The following is a 19,724-nucleotide window of genomic DNA, read 5'->3' on the forward strand; positions in this document are numbered from 1 at the left end:
TAATTCTTAGCTGGGCGTGGTGGCACATGTCTTTAGTCCCAGCACTTGAGAGGCAGAAGTGGGCAGATTGCCATGAGTTCAAGACCACCCTGAGACTATATAGTGAACTCCAGGTCAGTCTGGGCTAGAGCAAGACCCTACCTCAAAAGCCGGGCGTGGTGGCGCACACTTTTAATCCCAGCACTCGGGAGGCAGAGGTAGGAGGATCACCGTGAGTTCAAGGACACCCTGAATCCCAGGTCAGCCTGGGCTAGAGTGAGACCCTACCTCGAAAAACCAAAAAAATTAAATTAAATTAATAATATAATAACAATAATTCTTCAAATAGTCTGTTGTAAATATCATATTAGTGAGACTCCTTCTAAAAACTAAAAAAGGGCTGGAGAGATGGTTTAGTGGGCCAAAGGACCCAGGTTCAGTTCCCCAAGACCCATATAAAGCCAGATGCGCAAGGTGGCACGTGCGTCTGGCGTTTGTTTGCAGTGGCTACAGGCCCTGGCATGCCCATTCTCTCTCTCTCTCTCCATATATAGATAGATAGATAGATAGGTAGGTAGATAGATAGATAGATAGATAGATAGATAGATAGATATGGGTATAGATATAGATATAGATATAGATATAGATAGATATAGATATAGATATAGATATAGGTATAGATGCCTGTTTCTTTCAAATAAATAAAAATAAAATACTTTTTTAAATCTTAAAAAACCTAAAAAAGAGTATAAAGAAAACTGGAAATGTTTTGGATATATGATAGGCTATATACAGCATCAGATTGATTTGGAGTTGACGAGATTTAAAGAGACAGTTCTTTTTAATTTAAATTTAACTTTTTTTTTTTTTTTTTTTTTGAGGTAGGGTCTCATGCTAGTCCAAGCTGACCTGGAACTTGCTATATAGTCCCAAGGTGGTGAGCCTCCTACCCCTTCCTCCCAAGTGATGGGATTAAAGGCATGCACCACCACGCCCAGCTAAATTTAACATCTTTAAAAAAAAATTTTTTAAGAAAGGTTTTATTTGATTGAGAGAGTATAGGCGCAACAGGGTCTCTTGCCGCTACAAATAAACTCCAGATACATGTGCCCCTTTGTGCATCTGGCTTTATGTGGGTACTAGGAAATTGAACCAGGGCAATCAGGCTTTGCAAGCAAGAGCCTTTAACCACTGAGCAATCTCCTCAGCCTAAATGTACCATCTTTTTAGTACCATTGGTTAACGTGAGTTTTTAAGATACATGATCCCAGACAGAGAGAAATAATAAAAGCTCAAAAATTATGAGAACGCTGCACTGACCCAATTTCATGCTTTTACCTAATAAAAGTGGAGGCAGAGCCCTGAGAGAAGAGATGCCTGGCCCAAGTCCTGACCATCTGTTTCACATGGCACCCTTTCAGCAGAAGTTTGTGGCATATTGCCTGGGCACTGTCCTGTGCTTAGCAGAATGGACTGTAGGCAGGGCTATGAGGGAATGAGGAGATACTACTGTTCATTTGCAATAGCTGGAGGCTCTGGCACACCCATTCTTTCCTTCTCTCTCTCTCTTTTTTTTAAAATTTTTTATTTATTTATTTGAGAGCTACAGACACAGGGAGAAAGACAGATAGAGGGAGAGAGAGAGAGAATGGGCGCGCCAGGGCTTCCAGCCTCTGCAAACGAACTCCAGACGCGTGCGCCCCCTTGTGCATCTGGCTAACGTGGGACCTGGGGAACCGAGCCTCGAACCGGGGTCCTTAGGCTTCACAGGCAAGCGCTTAACCGCTAAGCCATCTCTCCAGCCCCTCTCCTTCTCTCTTGCTCTCTCTCTCTCTCTCTCTGTCAAATAAAGAAAGAGAGAGAGAGAGAAAGAGAAGTAGGGAGGGAGAGAAGGAGAGGAGGAAGGAAGGGAGGGAGGGAGGGAAGAAAGAAGGAGGGAGAGGACTTTGTGGTGAGAGGCACTTGTTTGCAAAGCCTGCTGGCCCAGGTTCAACTCCTCAGCCATCTACCTAAAGCCAGACACAGGAAGTGATATGACAAGTCTGGCAAGTACACACATACACATGCATGCACACACTCACACATAAATTAGTTAATTAATTAAAAACAGAAGAAATGAAAGAAAGAAGGAGAGAAGACTTATTAATACCTAGAACATCATCCAACGTACACCTTTAATCCCAACACTCGGGAGGTAGAGGTAAAAGGATTGCTTTGAGTTCAAGGCCAACCTGAGACTACATAGTGAATTTCAGATCAGCCTGAGCTATAGCAATGCACTATCTCAAAAACAATAACAAAGAAAAAAAAAACACTGGGCACGGTGGCCTATGCCTTTAATCCCAGCACTCAGGAGGCAGAGGTAGGAGGATCGCTGACAGTTCGAGGCCACCCTGAGACTACATAGTGAATTCCAGGTCAGCCTGGGACCAGAATGAGACCCTACCTTGGCGGGGGGGGGAACCTACAGCATCACTTTTTAAGTCACCCCATCTTATTATTAACTCTGTTTCCATCCACAGTTTCATCGTGCATTGGGCCAGTTGGCTTATGGACAGACTGTAATCGTTAAAGTCAGGTAAGTTTGCTCAGGACCAGTGAAAGTACTTTAGAAATGGATATGTTTGCTTCACTTCTGGTGTTTGGGCTCTCCATATAACAGTAAGGCCCTTTGGTGACAAGTCATAAGTCAAGAAGAGATGGCCAGCCAGGGTACTACAGAGGGGACTGTGTATATGACCCCTTCTTTAATCTGAAGTCCTGCTGGGTGTGGTGGCGCACACCTTAAATCCCAGTGCTTGGGAGGCAGAGGTAGATGGATCGCCGTGAGTTCAAGGCCACCCTGAGACTATATAGTGAGTTCCAGGTCAGCCTGGACTAGATAGAGTGAGACCCTACCTCAAAAAACCAAAATACATAAATAAATAATCTGAAGGCCACGTGTACCCTGGAGAAAGCCAGATGCTGATTGATGACCATTCAAGCATGTTGAGGGTGTGGTCCAGGGTATTCATCTGTACCAGTCTGTTTGGTTGAATTCCTTGACTGCAAACCACACCTAGTCAAACCCTGGGTTGTAAATTTCAAGTGTCATCCTATAAGATGGGAAAGAGGCAGAAACAGAGAGAGAGAGAGAGAGAGAGAGACAAGAGAGAGAATGGGTGCACCAGGGCCTCCAGGCACTGCAAACGAACTCCAGACACGTGCGCCCCCTTGTGCATCTGACTAACGTGAGTCCTGGGGAATCGAGCCTCGAACCGCAGTCCGTAGGCTTCACAGGCAAGCACTTAACCATTAAGCCATCTCTCCAGCCCTCTAAGATGGTTTTGTTTCCCACTCCCCCCCCCCCATGGGTTTTCTTTGAGCAAACATCCATTAGAGATTGCCGGCCTGATCTGGGGCTCCATATTAGGGTCACAGTTGTGGAAGCGAGACAGTGGGTCAGGATCTAAAGATTTGGGAATATGAAGGGTTCAAATAACTCAACTCATTCACTGACAGATTTATTTCATTTCCAGCATGCCCCCCTCTCGGCTGGCAAGATCTGAAATGCGTGCTGCTGGCGAGCATGTTAATGTATCAGTAGTAAATATTTTTGAACAAAACACAAATATAACTGCAGACATAGTAGCCGAGACAATTCAGAAAGTGCCTTCACAAGATTTCAACATAGTAGGCTATCTCAGTAAGTATTTTTAAAAAATGTTACTCAAAGTTTACCTAAAGGTAGTCTAACTCTTTGTAAATCTTTCCATTATATGTCAAAAGGGCAAAAATTACATAACTAGACTGACAGGTGTCTCTGTATTTTCTTTTAAGTCATCTGGTCTTCCTTTCTTTCCCCTCTTTCTCTTACCTCAACTCCTTCCCATACACCTCCCTGTAAGTTATAAATAACTAGACAAATCTCTCTGGATAGGGTAAGATAAGAAAATAAGAGGTCTCGTTGCCCAGTGATAGCTTTCCAAATACTTATAGTAAGTTTCACCTAATAACTTTTCCCTCCTTTAAACTGACACACGAGCCCATGGCATAGCTGCTAACAATTCGTGTTTGCTGTGTTCCAAGCCCATTTACTGGCAACCGTACAGTTTGGTAGAGAATTGAGTAGATGATTCTAAATGACAAGTCCAACAGAGAGGGCGTAGTGGGGAAGAGCCTATCAGATTTTCTGATAGAGTTTTGGAGATGGGCTTAGCTGGAACATTCTGCTGACCTAAGCCAGGCTTGACTGATCCGTGCTGGGCTCATTTAAGCATCCGCCATTAGCAGCAGGGCCAGTTGGGGGGCCGGGGGGGGGGGGCGGCTGCTTGACTGTGGCTCTGTTCCACATAGTCTTCCTTGCTCGGCGAGCTAATCTCTAGCGACAAAGTCCCATGTACAGGTGTTTCTCTAGTCTCTTCTTCTCTCCCTGTCCCAATGGCCAAAGCAATTCCTCTGACCAAGCCCAGTGTGGAGTGGCCCCTAGCAAAGGGCCTGGATCCAAACTGTGAATAGAGAAAATGTCACTGCTAAGCCGGGCGTGGTGGCGCACACCTTTCATCCCAGCACTCGGGAGGCAGAGGTAGGAGGATCGCCGTGAGTTCGAGGCCACCCTGAGACTACAGAGTGAATTTCAGGCCAGCCTGAGCTAGCGTAAGACCCTACCTTGGAAAATGAAAAAACGAAAAGAAGGAAGGAAGGAAGGAAGGAAGGAAGGAAGGAAGGAAGGAAGGAAGGAAGGAAGGAAGGAAGGAAGGAAGGAAAGAGAGAAAGAGAGAAAGAGAGAAAGAGAGAAAGAGAGAAAGAAAGAAAGAAAGAAAGAAAGAAAGAAAGAAAGAAAGAAAGAAAGAAAGAAAGAAAGAAAGAAAGAAAGGTAGGTAGGTCACAGATGCAGTCAGCCCTCCAGTGGTCGCTAGCAGTGCCTCACCTCGAAAGTGACTGGGGAGCCAGTCCCAGGGAGGTATCGCGTGACTAGTATCCAGTTCTGGTTGCTGAAGGCAAATACCAATGTTGAGCCACAGTGCATTTGATCTCTGCACATTAGATAATGGTGCCTCTCCTTTCTCCAGTCTCCTTCCAGCAACTCCTCCCTCCATGATCCTGATCCCCTTCCTGCCTCTCTCATTCTTCCAAGTCTCCTACATTTTTGCTTTTCTATATATATTTATTTACTTATGAGAGAGAGAAAGAGACAGGGGAAGAGGCAGATAGAGAATGGGTGCACCATGGCCTCCAGCCACTGCAAACAAAACTCCAGATGCACACGCCATCTTGTGCCTCTGGCTTCTGTGGGTCCTGGGGAATTGAACCTGAGTCCTTTGGCTTTGCAGGCAAACACCTTAACTGCTAAGCCATCCCTCCAGCCCCACTTTTTTGTTTGTTTGTTTTGTTTTGTTTTTCAAGATAGGGTCTCACTCTAGCCCAGACCTTGGGATGACTCAGAAGGTATCATAGTGCTGGAAAGAAGTGACTGGAGTACTGAGTAACATCTCGATCACACCTTCCAAGGCTCAGGGTCTAATGCGAAAGAGGTGGCAGAAAGAATGTAAGAGCCAAAGGAAGGGTAGGACTCCTTACAACGTGCTCCCTCCAGGCATAAAATGGCCTGGATATCCATGACCTCACAGTGCCTGACACTACCTACACAAGACCATCATAAGAGGAGGAAAAGATCATGACATCAAAATAAAAGACAGACTGATTGAGAGGGGGAGGGGATATGATGGAGAATGGAATTTCAAAGAGGAAAGTGGGGAGAGGGAGGGTATTACCATGGGTTATTTTTTATAATCATGGAAAATGTTAATAAAAATTGAGGGGGAAAAAAGGCCAGTCTGGGCTGGAGAGATGGCTTAGCGGCCAAGGCGTTTGCCTGCTAAGCCTAAGGGCCCACATTCAGCTCTCCACATCCCACATAAGCTAGACACACAAGGTTATACATGTGTACAAGGTAACACACATGTCTGGAGTTTGATTGCAGTGTCTGGAGGCCCTGGTGCACCAATTCTCTCTCTTTTCTTTTGTTTTTGTTTGTGTTTTTAAATGTATTTTGTTTAATTATTTGTGAGAAAGAGAGAAAGAGAGAGAGAGAATGGGCACACCAGGTCCTCCAGCCACTGCAAACGAACTGCAGATGTGTGCGCCCCCTTGTGCATCTGGCTTAATCTGTGTCCTGGAGAGTCGAACTGGGATCCTTTGGCTTTGCAAGCAAATGCCTTGACCGCTAACCCATCTCTCCAGCCCTGTATTTGTTTTGTGAGGTAGAGTCTAACTCTAGTCCAGGCTGACCTGGAATTCACTAGTTTCAGGGTGGCCTTGAATTCACGACCATCCTCTTACCTCTGCCTCCTGAGTGCTGCTATTAAAGGTGTGTGTCACCACACCTGGGCTCTCTTTCTCATAAAACAAAAATTACAGAACTGGAGAGATGGCTTAGCAGTTATAGCACTTGCCTGCAAAGCCCAAGGACCCAGGTTCACTTCCCCAGTACCCACAGAAGCTAGATGCAAAAAGTGACACACGCATCTGGAGTTTGTTTGCAGTGGCTACAGGCTCTATTCTCTCTTTCTCTCTACCTTCTTTTCTCCCTCTCCCTAAAATAAATAAAATATTTGACAAAAAAAAGTAAATTACCCCAAAAAAGGCCAGCCTGGGCAATAGAATGAGTTCCAGGCTAGAGTGAGACCCTTCAAAAAAAAGCCAGGCATGGTGGCCTTCATTTTAATCCAGCACTTGGGAGGCAGAGATAGAAGGATTGCTGTGAATTCACAGCCATGCTGAGACCACAGAGTGAATTTCAGGTCAGCCTAGGCTAGAGCGAGACCCTACCTTGGAAAATCAAAAAAGAATGAATGAATGAATGAATGAAGATTTATTGATTTTATTGATGATGTTGTGGGCAACACTGTCATTTATGTTAGCTCATTCCACATTCATAGTAACCCTGTAGAGAAATTTTATCATTCCATTGTATAGGTAGAGGGAGACACATGCTTCCAGATGCTGCCTCACTGAATGTATTTTTGAATTTTCTGTGCCTCTCTCAGAGAAAACTCGATGTGCTTATTATGGTTGTATAGAAGAAAATGGTCAAGACTGCCCAGATCATTTACAGTGTCCATGCAAACCTGGACTGCAGAGGCCAAATCCGCAGTCGTTTTTCTGTGCCCGTAAGTGTCCCAGCGACTTTCAAATGTCCTATACAATTTTCACTTTCTCTCCTTTTGTGTGCAAAATGCAAACATGACTGCTTGAAGGTCCGTATGTAATTTAGAGACTGAGTAATGTGAACGTTGGCCTAAGATCAGCACTTGGACCTGGGCTCCGAGCTGATAGGGTGGCTCGAGACCAGCCTCACAGGACACATCTGGTAGAGAGCTGAAGTATGTCTCATTTTACTTACAAAAAAATGATGTAAAGCCAGACGTGGTGGCGCACGCCTTTAATCCCAGCACATGGGAGGCAGAGGTAGGTGGATCGCCGTGAGTTCGAGGCCACCCTGAGACTCCATAGTGAATTCCAGGTCAGCCTGGACTAGAGTGAGACCCTACCTCGAAAAAACAAAATAAAACAAACAAATAAAAAGATGTAAAACAGTGGATTGTGTAGCATGTATCGGCTTAGGTCTGAAGAGATTGTTTCTGAAAAGTGTCCCCAAATCGCTGTGTTTTAAAGCTCAACAGTGTCCTGAGACCTGCAATGCGAACTTCAAAATGCAGTGCTTACAGAAGGACAACGCAGCCCCTGAATGTGTGTGCCAGCCGGGCTACCAGAGAGATGGCAACGGGCACTGTCAAGAGTAAGAAACCACCCCATGTTTATCTTGCCAGAGTTGGGGCTAGGCTAGAGCTTGTAACATGCATATTGGTTTTGCATCAAGAAAGTGACAAGGGCTAGAGGGATAGCTTAGCGGTTAAGGCATTTGCCTGCAAAGCCAAAGGACCCAGGTTCAATTCCTCAGGACCAACATTAACCAGATGCAAAAGGGGCACATGCATCTGGAGTTTGTCTGCAGTGGCTATACGCCCTGGCACGCCCATTCTCCCTCTCCGTCTCCCTCTCCCTCTCCCCCTCCTTCCCTCCCTCCCTCCCTCCCTCCCTCCCTCCCTCTCTCTCTCTCTCTCTCTCTCTCTGCCAAATAAATAACGTAAATAAAAATAAAATATTTTTAAAAAGTGACAAGGGCTGGGCATGGTGGCACACACCTTTAATCCCAGCACACGGGAGGCAGAAGTAGGAGGATCACTGTGAGTTCAAGGCCACCCTGAGACTACATAGTGAATTCCAGGTCAGCCTGAATTAGAATGAGACCCTACCTCGAAAAACCAAAACTAAAAAGAAAGAAAGAGGTAGGAGAATCGCAAGTATTTGTCTGGTGTTTGTTTGCAAGGGCAACAGGTATATCCATATCCACATGTGTATATAAGTGAATAAAAGAAGTGGGCAAGGGGCTGGACAGATGGCTCAGCGGTTAAGCGCTTGCCTGTGAAGCCTAAGGACCCCGGTTCGAGGCTCGGTTCCCCAGGACCCACGTTAGCCAGATGCACAAGGGGGCGCACGCGTCTGGAGTTCGTTTGCAGAGGCTGGAAGCCCTGGCGCGCCCATTCTCTCTCTCTCCCTCTACCTGTCTTTCTCCCTGTGCCTGTCACTCTCAAATAAATAAATAAATAAATGAACAAAAAATATTTAGAAAAAAAAAAGTGGGCAAGCTGGCACAGAGCATGGGGCATCACTGTGTCATCATCACCAGTAGTCCTTGAGCATTCTCTGCCTCCAGGACCCACACTAGGTCGAACCTATCAAGTGGTGGCCTGTGAACAGATGAGTACACAGAAGCCACGTAAATGCCATGTCCTTGCTTACCGGGCAACACACGGTCACCAGTGTGAGGGTCCCATGCATAACTCCATACCTCCGGTGCTCAGTTACACCTCAATTGCCAATTCTCCCCCGAGCTCAGAGGTTGGACTGTTCTGTCTCCAGCACATGAGGACACAGGACTGGGTACCTCTCGCTCACCCAGAGGCCCCCTAGACAACGTTCTCATGGAAGAATGGGAGTATAAGGAAGAAAAAGAGGAAGGATAGAATGACAGATGGGTATCAAGGGAGAACTGGAGGTTGGGCGGGGACTATCACACGTTTCTCACAGGGACGAATTGACATGGTTTCTCACCACTCACTGTGTGTGTTTCAGGTGTTCGTTTGGCTACAGTGGAATGGACTGCAAAGACAGTGAGTATAGAAGTCTTAGGTCACTAAACATCTGAGAAATAAACACAGACCGCATTCAGTGTCCCCTCCGGTACACCAAAGTCTCTGATTCCATAAGAGAGAGGAACTTGGCTCCTAGCTTCTCTTCTGACCCCGTACACTCACCCTCAGGTGACAGATCCTAGCAGCTCTGCTGTTAGAAATAATAGAACTGGGGCTGGAGAGATGGCTTAGCGGTTAAGCGCTTGCCTGTGAAGCCTAAGGACCCCGGTTCGAGGCTCGGTTCCCCAGGTCCCACGTTAGCCAGATGCACAAGGGGGCGCACGCGTCTGGAGTTCGTTTGCAGAGGCTGGAGGCCCTGGCGCGCCCATTCTCTCTCTCTCCCTCTATCTGTCTTTCTCTCTGTGTCTGTTGCTCTCAAATAAATAAATAATCCATTAAAAAAAAAAAAAAGAAATAATAGAACTGGGGCTGGGCATGGTGGCGCATGCCTTTAATCCCAGCACTTGGGAGGCACATGTAGGAGGATCACTGTGAGTTCAAGGCCATCCCGAGACTACATAGTGAATTCCAGGTCAGCCTGGGCTAGAGTGGAAACCCTACCTCAAAAAGTCAAAACAAGAGCTGGGCATGGTGGCGCACGCCTTTAATCCCAGCACTCAGCAGGCAGATGTAGGAGCATCACCATGAGTTTGAGGCCATCCTGAGAATACACAGTGAATTCCAGGTCAGCCTGAGCTAGAGTGAGACCCTACCTCAAAAAACCGCCCCCCCCAAAAAATCAAAACAACACAGCACAACTAAAAGAAATAATAGAACTCAGGCCCAGACCGGGCTGAGGATGCCTCTGGACCCACTCCAGAATGGAGTACAGCCCTCCTCAGTCATTACTTAAAAAAAAACTTTTTTTTTGAGCCCAGGTGCGGTGGTACACGCCTTTAATCCCAGCACTTGGGAGGCAGAGGTAGGAGAATCGCTGTGAGTTCAAGGCCACCCTGAGACTAACATAGTGAATTCCAGGTCAGCCTGAGCTACAGTGAGACCCTACCTTGAAAAAACCAAAAAGAACAAGAAAAAGAAAAAGAAAAAAATATTTTTTTTAGAGAGAGAGAGTGACAGATAGCAATGGGGATGGAGGACAGACAGAGAAAGAGAAAGAATTGGCATGCCAGGGCCTCAGCCACTGAAATCGAACTCCAGACACTTTGCACCACCTGGTGAACATATACGACCTTGAATTTGCCTCATCTTTGTGAGCCCGGCTTACGTGGGATCTGGAGAGTTGAACATGGTCCTTAGGCTACGCAGGCAAGTGCCTTAACTGCTAAGCCATCTCTCCAGCCCCTCAGTCATCATTTTGATTCCTGTATTAGCTAAAGTGTGGAGATTCCAAAACCAGTAAGCAGACCCAGAAGCAAACATTTTAAACACTCAAGCATTGTCTTGGAGCTGTTTACTGATGGGGATGGGCTGGGGTCAGTTCAGTGGCTTTATTCTCTCCCATGCCTCTTCCTCACCAGGCTGGGGTAATGCTAACTTTGAATATTACTTAGAAATGTACATGATGAACTAAAGCTCACTTACCCAAGATGTACAGCCTATGAACATCAGCTTCTTGCCAGTCATGAAGGCAGGCCTGAGAGGTGCTAGACTCCTCAGGGTGGTTGTTGCAAGCCTGGACCACATGAGTCATTCTTCCTCCTTCTGGGCCTTCTATATCCACGTCTACAAATAGGAAATTTGATCCAGATAACCTATTAGGCCATTCCAAGACTTTGCGATCTGTGAACCAAAGTTGGAGGCGTCTTTTGTGATGTGACGGAGAGAGACAGAGGTCCAGAGCAGCTCTGTCCACTAGGAGTAGAATGTGAAAGTGTCCAGCAAAACCTTAAAAGTGGAGCTGGGTGTGGTGGCACATGCCTTTAATCCCAGCACTCGGGAGGTAGAGGTAGGAGGATTGCTGTGAGTTCGAGGACACCCTGAGACTCCATAGTGAATTCCAGGTCAGTCTGGGCTAGAAACCCTACCTCAAAACAAAACAAAAAAAAAAAAGCAAAAATAGGGCTGGAGGAATGGCTTAGCCATTAAGGTGCTTGTCTGTAAAGCCAAAGGACCCAGGTTCAATTCCCCAGGACCCACGCAAACCAGATGCACAAAGTGGCACATGCATCTGGAATTTGTTTGCAGTGGCTGGAGGCTCTGGTATGCCCATTCTCTCCCTCCCTCCCTATCTCTCCCTCTCTCTCTCTGCCTATTTATCTGTTAAATAAATAAAAATAAAATGTTTTTTTTTAAAAAGCAAAAATAAAAGGGCCTGGGGATATATCTAAATGGTTAAAGGCCTTTCTTTGAAAATCCTACTGTCCTGGTTCCAATTCCCCAGCCTCCTACGCAAAAACTGGAATAAGAACTAGAGAGTTGGCTTAGCAGTTAAGGCACTTGCCTACAAAGCCTAAGGACCCATGTCCAATCTGTCTCCAGATCCCATGTAAGCCGCACACACAAAGGTGATGCAAGTGCAAGGTCATACATGGCCACTAGGTGGCACAAGTGTCTGAAGTTTGACTTCAGTGGCTGAGGCCCCGGGTGTGCCAATTCTCTCTCTCTTTCTCTCTCTCTAAAAAGAAAAAATGGTACAAGCATCTGGCATTCCATTTGTAATGGAAAGAGGCTTTAGCATGCACATACACAAAAATACACACATACACCCCCACACACACACAAATTTTAAAAATTTTATTTTAGTGGTTTTTTTTTTTTTTTTGAAGTAGGGCCTCATTCCAGCTCAGCCTGACCTGGAATTCACTCTGTAGTCTCAGGGTGGCCTCGAACTCCCAGCGATCCTCCTACCTCTGCCTCCCGAGTGCTGGGATGAAATAGGCGTGTGCCACCACGCCTGGCACAAATCGAAAATTTTTTAAGCTAAAAAGGAGTCCATAGTGGTAGGTGAAGTGGAGTATGCCATTAACAAACTTCCAGACTTTCTCTTTCAAGTCATTGCCTGCCTCCTCTATTAATGGCACCCCCACCCCCCAGGGGTTATCAGAAAGGGACAGTTTAGAGGGGCAGGCAATAGCAGGAGAGGTAAGTGTGGACCTCCACTGAGATTGGATCTCACAGGATCAGGAAATCCTCGCAGCCAGCAGCTTCTTGTATCCGTGATCTACTGTTGAGCAAGGCTACCTGTAATGATTGAATTCTGAAGGCTAGAGTGTGGGGGAAGGAGGGGATCAAGGAGGAGAGTACCTTCCCCACCTGCCTCTGAGGGGTCAGGGACCAGAGTCTGATGGTCCTTCCAACAGGGGTCGCTGGAAACACATGCACCGGGTGCAGTAGACAGCTGGGGGGCAAGCCTTTCCTAGTCTTTTCTTTTCCCTTTCAGACTTTCAGCTGATCCTCACCATCGTGGGCACCATTGCTGGCGTCCTTGTTCTTGTCTTGCTCTTTGTGGTGATCTCAATGAGGTATGGGAGAATAGGCTGGGGTGGAAGTGTCCATTTGGGGGGAAAGGGGGGAGGGAGGGAAGGGGGGGACATTGGTGTCCAAACACATCTAGCCCCTAAGGGTAAGAAAAGGAAAGTGGAGGGCTGGAGAGATAGCTTAGCTGTTAAGGTGTTTGCCTACAAAGCCAAAGGATCCCAGTACGATTCTCCAGGAGGCGTAAGCCAGATGCACAAAGGGGGGGACATGCACCTGGAGTTTGTTTGCAGTGGCTGGAGGCCCTGGCGCGCCCATTCTCTCTCTGCCTCTCTCTCTCTCTCTCTCTCTCTCTCTCTCTCTCTCTCTCTCAAATAAATAAATAAATTTTTAAAAGAAAGAAAAGGAAAGTGGAGGAGGCCTTTTTCCACATTGACTTATTGGTATTGTTTGATTTTGTTCTGTATTATTAATACACACAGTCATGGAAGAAAATCTGGGCAATAAAGAAATGTCCATGCTGGGCATGGTGGCACATGCCTTTAATCCCAGCACTCAGGAGGCAGAGTTAGGAGGATTGCTGTGAGTTCAAGGCCACCCTGAGACTACATAGTGAATTCCAGGTCAGCCTGGACTAGAGTGATGACTCTACCTTGGAACACCAAAAAAAAGAAATATCCAAAATAAAGTCATCCATACACCCCATCATGGCAACTAACATTTTGGCCTCCATTTATTATTATTTTTTAAATTTTTCATTTTTTCAAGGTAGGATCTAACTCTGCCCCAGACTAACCTGGAATTCACTATGTAGTCTCAGGGTGGCCTCGAACTCACGGCGATCCTCCGACCTCTGCCTCCCGAGCGCTGGGATTAAGGGCGTATGTGAGCCACCACGCCCTGCTTAGCGAATTTTGAGAGATACTAAAATTCTTCCACCAGCAGTGAAGAGAATGCTATGACTACTTTCCATTCTCCAAGTGCCAAGAGGGATCCACTTGGCTAAATTAATTAATTAATTAATTAATTAATTTTTAAAAACCTACTCTTTCTGACATTTAGCTCATGCATTGTATTCTGACAATCAGATATTTCCTACTCTAATTAGAGGGAAATAACAGATTTTAGATTCCTAGTCCTTTGTTGCTGTATTCCATTTTGATATGAACCCTTCCCAGAGAGTTAGTGTAAGGGGCAAAGCTAGGACTGGTTGCAAGAGCATCCACATGGACTCTGGCTTTTCTGCCTCCAGGGAGAGAGAGCCAGGGCATTCCTGGTTCTAGAGCAAGGCTACCTATTCTGTTTGACTGGCCCTTCAGGGACCAGAGTTGCTGTAGAATTACTGTGGCCTTGCCACAGCCACAAATCATGGCTGCCTGGTCCTTCATGCTCTCTTAGTCCAGGGGCGGAGTGAGGATTCTTGGAACACAGCAAGAATGAGTTCACAGGGAAGGGGGACCTTTCCTCCATCGCTTTGGATAAGAGTGTGTCAAAGGCCAGGTGTGATGGCTCACACCTTTGATCCCATGCCGGGGGAGGCAGAGTTAGCTCACTGTAAGTTCGAGGCCAACCTGTGACTATAGAGTGAGTTCCAGGTCAGCCTGGAATAGAGTGAGACCATATATTGAAGAAAAAGAGAAAGAGAGAGAGAGAGTGTGTGTCAAACAGCGGAGACTCTGTTTTGAGCTGCCCTGGCCATCAGGGTCATAGAGTAAGGGACATCCCCAGCGTGACTCGGGCACAGGTGACTGTCACCCTGAAAGTGCCCTGTAGCATCATAGATACAGCTGTCCCCACTCCCTATTCTCTTGATCTAGGGCACTGTGCAAGCACAGTCATGGCCAGAGGGTCTGTAAAACAGGCTTATCAGCAGGGTGATGTGGAAGCTGCCTCCCCAAATGTCAATGCTGACACTTGGCTTTCAATTCCCACACTTGAGGCCCTTGAAGGCAGACCCCCAGCAGATCTGGGCAGATGCTACTTCATTTATGAAAACCTTGGTACCTTGAGCTCATTTTACTCGCCAGGGTGCTCCCATAGACAGTGATTCTGCTCATATCATAGGTCATCTTTTCTCTTTGGTTTCTGCTACTTCCATAAATGGTTGAAAAGCACATTAGAGAATACAAGCGTGGGGCTGGAGAGATGACTTAGCAGTTAAGGTGCTTGCCTGTGAAACCAAAGGACCCAGGTTTGAATCTCCAGGTCCCACGTAAACTAGATACACATGGTGGCTCATGCATCAGGAATTTGTTTGCAGTGGCTAGAGGCTCTAGCATGCTCATTCTGTCCTCTCTCTCTCTCTCTCTAATAAACAATCAAAACAAAAATTCTTTGCACTTTTTTATGAGAAAGAGAGAGAATTGGTGTGCCAGGGCCTCCAGCCACTGCAATTGAATGACAGATGCTTGCGCCACCTAGTGGGCATGTGTGACCTTGCACTTGCCTCACCTTTGTGTATCTGGCTTACATGAGATCTGGAGAGTCAAACATGGATCCTTAGGCTTCATAGGCAAGTGCCTTAACTGCTAAGCCATCTTTCTGCCCCCCTCCAAAAAAATTATTAAAAAGAGTACTAATGTGGCTGGAGAGATTGCCTAGTGGTTAAACGTGCTGGCTTTTGCCTGCTAAGCCTGGGTTCAGCTCCCTATTACTTATGTAAATCCCCATGCATAAAATTGCACATGCATCTGAAGTCTTTTTACAGCAGCAAGAGACCCTTTCTTCCTCTTTATCAGCTCACAAATAAAAAAAAAAAAAAAAAAAAAAAAGAGCTGGGCATGGTGGCACACGCCTTTAATCCCAGCACTCAGGAGGCAGAGGTAGGAGGATCATCGTGAGTTTGGGAGCCACCCTGAGACGACATAGTGAATTCCAGGTCAGCCTGAGCTAGAGTGAGACCCTACCTCAAAAAAAACAAAAATAAATGAAAAAGAATACTGACCTGCTGGATGTGGTGGCACATACCTATCATTCCAGCACTTGGGAGTCAGAGGCAGAAAGATGAGGAATTCAAAGCCAGCCTTGTCTACATAGAGTTTGAGATCAGCCTGCTGTACTGCTTGGGACCCTGTCTCAAACAAGATGGGAAGAGGAAGGGGGGGGCAAGAATATAAATGCTATTTTTTTTTAATTTTTTTTTTAAATTTATTTGAGAGTGACAGACACAGAGAGAAAGACAGGTAGAGGGAGAGAGAGAGAATGGGCGCACCAGGGCTTCCAGCCTCTGCAAACGAACTCCAGACACATGCACCCCCTTGTGCATCTGGCTAACATGGGTCCTGGGGAGTAGAGCCTCTAACCGGGGTCCTTAGGCTTCACAGGCAAGCGCTTAACCGCTAAGCCATCTCTCCAGCCCATAAATGCTATTTTTATTAGTAAAATGGAAATGAGAACAGAGGAAATCAACATTTACAACCTGGAGCTTATGAGGGCGTTGTCCTTAAACTCAGGACATCTACCAGGACGGACTAGTGAGGTATATTAGATAACAAAGCATCAGATCAGCAACTTATTTTTTTGTGGCATGGAAGGGTTGACAATGGGAAATCTGAGTGATGGGTATGTGGAACCACTGCAATTTTTTTTTCTAATACCTTATGGTATAAATTTGAATTTCAAAGTTTTATAAATTTTGAAACCTTTTTCAAATTTTGAAACATTTCTCAAAAGCATTGACATTGGCCAGGCATGGTGGTGCATGCCTTTCATCCCAGTACCTGGGAGGCAGAGGTAGGAGGATTGCTGAGAGTTTGAGGCCACCCTGAGACTACGTAGTGAATTCCAGGTCAGCTTGAGCTAGAATGAGACCCAGCCTTAAAAAAACAAACAACAACAACAAAAAAAAAAAAGCATTGACAGTTACTTCAAGGAACTTTTTTTTTTTTTTTGCCACTTCTAAAATCTAATTCTTCTTTTGAGTACAGCTCAAGGAACAAGAAGAAGAATGTGGAAGAACAGAACTTGATTGAGGATGACTTTCAGAACCTGAAGCTGCGGCAGACAGGTTTCAGCAACCTGGGAGCAGATGGCAGCATCTTCCCCAAAGTCAGAACAGCGCCCTCTAGAGATGGCCTGGCGCAGAACCCCTACGCGAACCAGAGGCGCATGCCCTACCCTGACTACTAGGTGAGCCCGCCTCCTTTTGGCTCTGCAGAGGGTAATGCCCATGGCACAGGAGGCACTTCGGCCCCTGTCTTAAAAGCTGCACCAGAGGCCTTATATTTGTTAATCCAAAAAGAGAGCTGAAGAGCCGGACGTGGTGGTGCACGCCTTTAATCCCAGCACTCGGGAGACAGAGAGGTAGGAGGATCGCAGTGAGTTCGAGGCCACCCTGAGACTACATAGTGAATTCCAGGTCAGTTTAGGCTACAGTGAGACCCTACCTGGGGAGGACGAGGGGACAAAAAACTAAGGAAAATAACAACAAAACAAGGAGATACTGGAAGTAGTTCAGAGCCTGTAATCCCAGCATTTGGGAGGCTGAGGCAGGAGGATATGAGTTTGAGGCCAGCCTGAGCTACATATCAAACGAAACATCAAGCAATCCTAAAGACTCAGAGCAGAAAGAAATCTGGAGAAGCTAGGTCATGGTAATATTTACAAATCTAAGTTTTCTCCTCTTCCTGCTTTCTAGGTGGACTATTAATCTGAAAAATTTGGAACCCTCCGTGGCCCAGCCCAATACCCAAGCTGCGATCTTGAGTGTTTAGAAGACAAGGGGAAGGAGGCGCCCATTCATCTGGCCTTAGTGTTCCCTCCCTCCATGTGCCAGCCCCTCTGAGTGTGCGTGTGTGAGGAAGGCAACTTGCTGGACAAGTTCCAATGACGCTGTGAACACTTTTCTGGTCCCTGGGACGATGCTGCTCTTAAAGTTATGCCCAGGGACTCTGGCCGCCCTTGAACAGCCAGTGGCTTGTGACAGAACCTCACTACAAGAAGACAGGGAAGGGCTGGAGAGATGGCTTAGCGGTTAGGGCACTTGCCTGCAAAGCCAAAGGACCTCGGTTCAATTCCCTAGGGCCCATGTAAGCCAGATGCACAAGGTGGCCCATGCAGCTGGAGTTTGTTTGCAGTGGCTGGAGGCCCTGGTGCACCCATTCTCTCTCTCTCTCTCTTTTTCTCAAATAAATAAATAAATAATAATTTTTAAAAAAATAAGAAGATAGGGGAGAGACATCTCTCTTGGCTTTCTCCAAAGGAGCCTGGGAATCCAGGATGTGGCTGATGAACACAAGAAGACTCTAAGAGTGTCCTCCATGGGGCAGAGGGCAGGCAAATCTTTCAAATACCAGATGGAGGGAATGAGGCCAAGGAAGCACACTGGGAAGGTGCTCCAGGGAGGAGGTAACAGGTGGCTCCTTGGCCCACAAGCTCCTATTGGGGAGTCTAGAATGTGCTATCTGATGCAACTTCCATGGACCTTCACTGGGCCTCTCTGCTCTGTGATGGGGGCATCACCTTGACCACAACACACACACACACGCACGCACACACACACAGTAACCATTGCCAGCAGTCTCTTTTAATGTCAATAGCGCCCTTGTGTATCTCCAATCTCTCCTCCCCTTCCAATGTATTTTTTTATTATTATTACTTGTTCTTGAGTGTTTATTGTGAAAGGCAATGCAATAAAGCATCTTTGGTAGATGGTGTCCTTTTGTGGTGATCGGAACTTTTGCTGAGGCACAAAGCAGTGAGTCCCATGTTATTCATTTCTTTGTTTTGAGACTGAGTCTGATTGTATCGCAAGCTGGCCTTGAACTTCTGATCCTCTTGCCACCATTTCCCCAGTGCTGGGATGACAAGTGCTTACAGCCACACCGGGTTTAAGAGGTGCTGGGGATCAAATTCAGGGCTTCGTATGTGCTAAGCAGGCACTTTACCAATCGGGCTAGGTTCTCCAGCCCAAGTCTCATGTTAAATAGCAAATATGACACATGAAACTCTAAAGACACTGATATGTTCTGCCTTCATTAGAGGTCGTTAGCTTACCCAAGACAATATTTTTAAATGTTGCAATTTTTCAACGTTTTTAAAAAATTATTTATTTATTTATTTGAGAGCAACAGACACAGAGAGAAAGACAGATAGAGGGAGAGAGAGAGAATGGGCACACCAGGGCTTCCAGCCTCTGCAAACGAACTCCAGACGCGTGCGCCCCCTTGTGCATCTGGCTAACGTGGGACCTGGGGAACTGAGCCTCGAACCGGGGTCCTTAGGCATCACAGGCAAGCGCTTAACCGCTAAGCCATCTCTCCAGCCCAATTTTTCAACTTCTAAAAAATATTTATTTTGTTTATTTGAGAGAGAGGGAAAGAGGCAGATAGAGAGACAGAGAATGGGTGTGCCAGGGGCTGTAGACACTGCAAACAGACTCCAGACACATGCACCACCTTGTGCATCTGGCTTACTCGGGTCCTGGGGAATTGAACCTGGGTCCTTTGGCTTTGCAGTCAAGTGCCTTAACCACTAAGCCATCTCTGCAGCCCTACAATTTTTGGCTGCTACTTCCCTACTCAGTCCACTCCTGCCCAAGGAGGAAGCAGCCAAGCCATGTTGGTAGGAATAAGCCAAGTCTCAGCTCAAGGATGGGCCCACACCATTTGTATTTGACCTATGAGCACCTGGCCTAAGTGGAGACAAGGGGAAGAAGGCTTGGCTTCGGTAGGAGACATGGGGGAAGAGAGAATCTTCTGGAACTCAGGCCTGAGGAAGCGAAGCCTTGCTTGGACTGTGTCAGTTTTGCTGGGGCTATCGATGACAGAGAGTCAGAGAACCACAGAAAATGGAGCCAGAGCCTCCATCCAAATCTACCTGAAGCCTCTTGTATTCCCTTTGCCATCAGGCAAGTTTGGACCATTTGTCTGGTATTTGTGGTCAAATGCATCCTCTCTGATACCACTTGTATTTACCCTTGTGTTCTCAATGGCAGATGGGTGAATGGAGTGAAAGAAACTGTCTCTGTGGGGCTGGAGAGATGGCTTAGCAGTTAAGGCACTTACCTGCAAAGCCAAAGGATCCAGGTTCGATTCCCCAGGACCCATGTAAGCCAGATGCACAAAGTGGCACATGCCTCTGGTGTTCATTTGCAGTGGCTCCAGTCCCTGGTGTGCCCATTCTCTCTCTTTCTCT

The 19,724-nt window shown here is 46.5% G+C and overlaps 1 protein-coding gene across 1 annotated transcript in view; it reads left to right on the plus strand.

Annotated features, from left to right (window-relative positions):
• The window catches only part of Muc13 (mucin 13, cell surface associated), a 33,067-nt gene extending 15,463 nt beyond the window's left edge, over positions 1-17,604 (plus strand). The window contains exons 5-12 of the mRNA XM_045148118.1: positions 2,502-2,557; positions 3,498-3,664; positions 7,008-7,130; positions 7,636-7,759; positions 9,157-9,194; positions 12,556-12,637; positions 16,517-16,718; positions 17,227-17,604. Coding sequence (XP_045004053.1) covers positions 2,502-2,557; positions 3,498-3,664; positions 7,008-7,130; positions 7,636-7,759; positions 9,157-9,194; positions 12,556-12,637; positions 16,517-16,718 — 792 coding nt within the window. The 3' untranslated portion in view covers positions 17,227-17,604. The remainder of the gene's footprint in view (positions 1-2,501; positions 2,558-3,497; positions 3,665-7,007; positions 7,131-7,635; positions 7,760-9,156; positions 9,195-12,555; positions 12,638-16,516; positions 16,719-17,226) is intronic.
• Positions 17,605-19,724: the final 2,120 nt, after the last annotated feature.

The sequence above is a fragment of the Jaculus jaculus genome, chromosome 4, assembly GCF_020740685.1.
Source record: "Jaculus jaculus isolate mJacJac1 chromosome 4, mJacJac1.mat.Y.cur, whole genome shotgun sequence".
Taxonomy (NCBI): domain Eukaryota; kingdom Metazoa; phylum Chordata; class Mammalia; order Rodentia; family Dipodidae; genus Jaculus; species Jaculus jaculus.